A 5862-nucleotide genomic window follows, 5' to 3' on the forward strand; every position below is an offset into this window, starting at 1 on the left:
AGAGAGAGAGAATAAAAGACATCAGGATGAAAGGAAGGCAGAATTAGAAAAGAAAAAAACTGTAAGGTGTGGGAAGTCCGAGAGCGATTGAGCTCCAGCAGAGAAACTTCAGGATCAGTTGCGTGTGTCGCAGTGAGCAGCAGGACTGAAGCTTCTTCAGTGTAAGTGTTTCATTTATATCACTGAGGGATTTAATCAGTTCATAAACTACCATAACATGTAAAACTATAGGTTTTTCAGATATTTATGAACTGAATAAATGCATTCATTACTTATTTTTCAATATTTTATCAAACTTGCCATTTATTTCTGCAAATAACTGTTTGATTTTAGAATATTCTGACATGTAAATTATATAAAATAATCAAAATACATGCATTTAAAGATAAAAGTAATTTAAAAGCTAAATAAAAATGCTGAGATTTATTTTCAGGGAATGCATGAAGTGATTGTAAACTTAGAATGTAAAGTAACTGTTTCTGGATAAAAGGGTCTGACAAATACATTTTACATGTATTTATTTAGCTGACGCTTTTATCCAAATAGATTTTTAAAACAAATTCTTATTTTTAAATATGAACAGAAATTATATACAATGTAAATGTGTAGATAGCAATGATGTAACAAAAACACTAATGTATACATATTATAACAGACTAATCACGATGATGATGATTGTTGGCATGTTTGTGTGTTTTATTCCTGTAACTTCCAGAAAGCACATGATGATGATGATGATGATGATGAAGATGATGATGCTGATGAAGGCAGTGTTGGCCGGATGTGTGATTGTCTGTGTGTTTCCCGAGCGCGGCGTGTGTTTCTCTCGTGGAGCGAGTGTCTCGTCATGTGTGAACATGAAGCCCGGACACATCAGCTCCTTTCCACAACACACACGCACACACTCCGCTGTCACCATACACACAAGCCGATCAGTGTACCTGCCACAACACACACTGACAGGTAAACACATCTTTATATCCATCCAGCCTATATTGCCAAAAGTATTGGGACACCCCTTTAAATCATTGAATTCAGATTTTCCAATCACTTCATGGCCACAGGTGTATAAATTAAGCACTAGTCCTGCAGACGCATCTACACACATTAGTGAAAGAATGGGTCGCTCTCAGGAGCTCAGTGAACTCAAGCGTGGGGCCGTGATAGGTTGCCACCTGTGCAATAAGTTTATTTGGGAAATTTCCTCACTACTAAATATTCCACGCTCAACTGTTAGTGGGATTATAAAGTGGAAGCAATTGGGAACAACAGCAACTCAGCCACAAAGTGTTAGGCCATGTAAAATCACAGAGGGGGGTCAGCGCATGCTGAGGGTCACAGTGCGCAGAAGTCACCAACTTTCTGCAGAGTCAACAGCTCCAGACCTCCAAACTTCTGTGTCCTTCAGATGAACTCAAGAACAGCATAGAGAGCTTCATGGAATGGGTTTCCATGGCCGAGCAGCTCATCCAAGTCTTACATCAAGTGTAATGCAAAGCGTGGGATGCAGTGGAGTAAAGCAGCCGCCACTGGACTCTAGAGCAGTGGAGACGTGTTCTCTGAGTGACCAATCACGCTTCAGTCTGACAATCCCATGGACGAGTCTGGGTTTGGCGGTAGCCAGGAGAACGGTACTTGCCTGACTGCGTTGTACCATGTGGAATGTTTGGTGGAGGAGGGATTATGGTGTGGGGTTGTTTTTCAGGGGTTGGGCTTGGCCCCTTAGGTCCAGTGAAAGGAACTCAATGCTTCAGCATACCAAGACATTTTTGGATAATTTCATGCTCCTAGCTTTGTGGGAACAGCCCCCTTCCTGTCCCAACATGACTGCGCTCCAGTGCACAAAGTGTCGGTCCATAAACACATGGATGAGGGAGTTTGGTGTGGAGGAACTTGACTGGCCTGCACAGAGTCCTGAGCTCAACCTGATAGAACAGCTTTGGGATGAATTAGAGCGGAGACTGAGAGCCAGGCCTTCTCGTCCAACATCAGTGCCTGACCTCACAAATGTGCATCCATCCATCCATCCATCCATCCGTCCATCCACTAATTGTGTGTGTGTGTGTGTGTGTGTGTTATGTCAGTAACGGTTCAGAGCTCCCGGGCGTTTATGGGGTTTCTGCTGCAGGCTCGCTCTGTTCTGGAGGACCGTGTCGTCGGCGGGGAGTTCACACTCCACCCTCCCAGCACACACACACTGTCCTGCCTCAGCACGGGCGACACCGTCACACACTCTGACAAAATGCACAAGAGGAACCTGTCCTTTAGCTGGAGGGCCCCGACACAACCCAGCGGAGACCTGCGCTTTTAGTAAGACAAAATGTGTAAATTAATCAATTGTCTAAGCATGTCTTCATCTGCACAACACACACATTTTTTTACCTTTTCATTCTCTCTCTGCAGTATCACGCTGGTTCAGTCCTATTTTGTGTACTGGTCTCGAATCAGAACGGCCGTGGTGCACGATGGGACACGTAGTTCGCAGATCACTGACAGTGTTACAGGACAACCGACAGGTGATTATGACCAACACACAATACATGCACACACATCCTTGAGATTACCCATGGTGGACTTTAGGGTGGCAAGTAAGAAACAAGCCACCCAAACACCTAAATGATAGTTCATACTTAATGCTTTGTGTATGTATTTTTCATGCAGCCTCAATATTGGAAAAAAACAGCAAGCACACACATACAACCACATCTACACACCCTAACACACATGCACCATATAAGACGCACATCAACACACTCTCAACATATAACACACACAAAACCCCTTCTGTTAATACAAACACACAATCACTAGAAGTCTCTCAAACACCTCTGCCATCATATAGACACACATCTACACACACTAACACCAACACACTCTTAACATATGGAACACACACAACCCCTTCTCTTAACACAAACACACAATCACTTGAAGTCTCTCAAACACCTCTGTCTTCTTATAGACACACATCTACACACACTAATACCAACACACCCTCAACATATAGCACACACACAACCCCTTCTGTTAACACAAACACGCAACCACTAAACAACACTCAGACATCTCTGCCCTCGTATAGACACACATCTACACAAACTTTCCCAAGCACGTCTTCATCTCACAGCTCCATAAAAGCTAAAATAGGTATAAACACACACACTGTCCCGGGTCTACTATTACAGACCCACAGCACAGATACACACGTATCAATGAAACAAAAAAACGCGTATACGCCTTTAGTACACACTGACAACACACAGATCTTCACGGCATCCCTCCATCCTGAAGCCCTCCGCCGAGCCCTCTCCGACATTTTCCCATCGCGGGAGCCAACAGAGGGTGCCGTTTCTCTGACCCAGCGCAAGAAAGACACTTCCAATCTGTTTAGGGATGTTCTCAAACCCCCCAAACAAGCTAAAGACCCGTCTGGAGCACCGGAGAGAGGGGGCGAGAGGCCGGAGCGCGTGCCCAGGCAGAGCACATCCGAGCTGGGTCTGCTACTGGGTCTGTCGGCCGCGCTGGGGATGGCCGTGGCCGTGGGTCTGCGCTACCTGCAGAGGAAACACTGCCGCAAACGCACCGCCATGTCGCTCAACGACTGCAACCATGAAGACAGAGGCATCATCCACGTGCAGGAGTGTGGAGACCTGGTGCAGGTGCGCAAAATACGGCAAAACAGCTTCCTGGTGCTGCAGGCCGAGTACAACCTCATAACACCGACAGGAAACTGAACAGACAAAGATGGCTAAATACGGTCTCTAATTCCCACCCAGGCTGCACTTCTTTGATCAAAAGAAACTAAAATCAAAAACGGTAACATTGTGAAATATTATTACAGTTTAAAAATATAGCTGCAAGCAGCAATTAAGGGGCCAAACACAAAGGAGTAAGCGTCAGACCAACTGCAACAATGACTGGAAAATCATAAATGCAGTCACTAGTAAAGTTACAAACAATAGGTTTTGCCAGAGTAAAGAGACAATGACACATGGAAAGTTTGATGTCAATATGCCAAAGTATTGCTGACATACAATCTTAGAAGCGTTTTGGCATCATGACATCAATTTTGTTGATGGGGACCGGTATATACGGAAACGTTTTTGACTATCGACAGGAAATCCACATCTTTTTGCTGGCATGGTCCCGAAGACATATAACGAGTAGACCAGTTTCATTACATTGCATTTTTAGAAATGTCACTGTAACTTTTGACCACAAGGTGGTGCTGCCTTGAGTACCTTTAGGACAAGGTCCAAAAGACACATACCGAGTTTCGTAATAAGCCAATGCGTTCGTAAACTCTAGCATTTTACGACAAAATTTGAAGTGGCCGATGTGAAAAAATTGGGTATTGCTCATATCAGCATGCTGCACCGAATATAAAGAGACCAGTTTTGACCAAAAAATGTCAATCTTTTACATCTCCAGACCACTAGGTGGTCAAAATTCAAAATGGCTGACTCCCAAAATGGTCGATATGGGACAATTGGGTATAGTTCGTATTGGCATGCTGCACCGAATCAAAAAAAAAAAAATCATATCTCCAGTCCACTAGGTGGCACTGTGCCAAAACTGTGCAGGTGACCTCAGTGCATGGTTGTCATAACTCAAACCAACCCTGCGACTCAATCAGCTCCCTAGTTCACTAGTCAGGGCGCTGATCAGGACATAAGTCAATGGGTTGACTCCCTGATCAGTGCCCTGACAACTGAACTAGGGAGCTGATTGAGACGCACCCCAAGTTTGGTTGGAAAATGCTCAAGCACAGCAGAGATATAGCCTCACGTCCATTTTTCCTCAATCTTCGTCAAAATCATTAGCCTGTTATTTAAGAAGGTTTGACGGATCAACTTAAGTTCCATACATTTTTGTCGGCATGGTCTGGAGATAATCTGGTTAGATTTGCGTGAAAATCAGAGCAATGGTCAAGGAGTTCGAAAATTCAAAATGGTGGAATGATTTTCATGACAGAAAATTATGCCATGCTTTCGAAACGTCTTGAGCCAAAGAAGCAGTAAATTTTGCTTCTAGCCCTTATGGTTCAAAAGTTATTAACATAAATGGAAGTGAAACTTTGGACAGGTGGTGGCGCTAGAGGGATTGACTTAGAGACTCCAAATTAGGTACAGGGACAGTTCAGACGGTCCTCTATCAGTGTGCCAAACTTTCTCGCAAGCATTTCTATGGGCGGCCATAGACTCAAGAGCGGAAGATGACTAATGATTACAATCGGTGCTTGGCCCCTAATAACGCTTTCCTATAGTAATACATTTAAAACTGTAATTTATTCCTGTGATCAAAGCTGAATTTTCAGTATCAATACTCCAGTCTTCAATGTCACATGATCCGTCAGAAATCATCTGGACTTTTTTTTTTGTGTCTGTACTGTCAGTTTTGATCAATTTAATGCAGCCTAGCTGAATAAAAGTGTCTGTTTCTTAAAACATAACTTCAAACCATACTATTAATACAAAAACAACAGCATACAAGTAATCCTTTCCAAACACAGCCACTGTATTAATCCTCCTGAATGACTGCCAGACAAAAAAGCAGAAAGTGCTTTTGCCTTTAGCGAAGATAAAATATCATTTGTGTTTAATAACCATAAATGATGCATTTTAGTCTGAATACTAGTTTAAAAGCTCAATTTTAACCATAAATAAACTAGCACCTGAACTAAAGGTTTCAGTATTCTCGCCGATTAGCCTAGAATTTTTTAGAAACTTTGATTTAAAAAATGAAATGTTTTAATAAGTTGAATAAATAGATCTATTTTGAAAAGCGTATGGTGTATTTGGTTGTCATTTTTTTGCACGATGCACCTCAAAACACACGTTTCCACACACAACCTCATCAAGA

The 5862-nt window shown here is 42.8% G+C and overlaps 1 protein-coding gene across 1 annotated transcript; it reads left to right on the top strand.

Annotated features, from left to right (window-relative positions):
• The first annotated feature begins 634 nt into the window (after nucleotides 1-634).
• On the top strand, nucleotides 635-5786 carry LOC137078313 (reelin domain-containing protein 1-like). Its single transcript, XM_067445496.1, has 4 exons — nucleotides 635-963; nucleotides 2085-2310; nucleotides 2404-2516; nucleotides 2662-5786. The coding sequence occupies exons 1-4, from the start codon at nucleotides 636-638 to the stop codon at nucleotides 3732-3734; spliced, it is 1740 nt and encodes a 579-aa protein (XP_067301597.1). The 5' UTR covers nucleotide 635; the 3' UTR covers nucleotides 3735-5786.
• Nucleotides 5787-5862: the final 76 nt, after the last annotated feature.

Source organism: Pseudorasbora parva, chromosome 6, assembly GCF_024679245.1.
Source record: "Pseudorasbora parva isolate DD20220531a chromosome 6, ASM2467924v1, whole genome shotgun sequence".
Classification (NCBI taxonomy): Eukaryota; Metazoa; Chordata; class Actinopteri; order Cypriniformes; family Gobionidae; genus Pseudorasbora; species Pseudorasbora parva.

Excerpts from the sequence above, each read along its gene's own strand:
- LOC137078313 (XM_067445496.1), top strand. The coding sequence starts at position 636 with ATGTATACATATTATAACAGACTAATCACGATGATGATGATTGTTGGC. Across the intron at positions 964-2,084 it reads GCCACAACACACACTGACAG|TAACGGTTCAGAGCTCCCGG; the intron begins GTAAACACATCT and ends GTGTTATGTCAG. Across the intron at positions 2,311-2,403 it reads AGCGGAGACCTGCGCTTTTA|TATCACGCTGGTTCAGTCCT; the intron begins GTAAGACAAAAT and ends CTCTCTCTGCAG.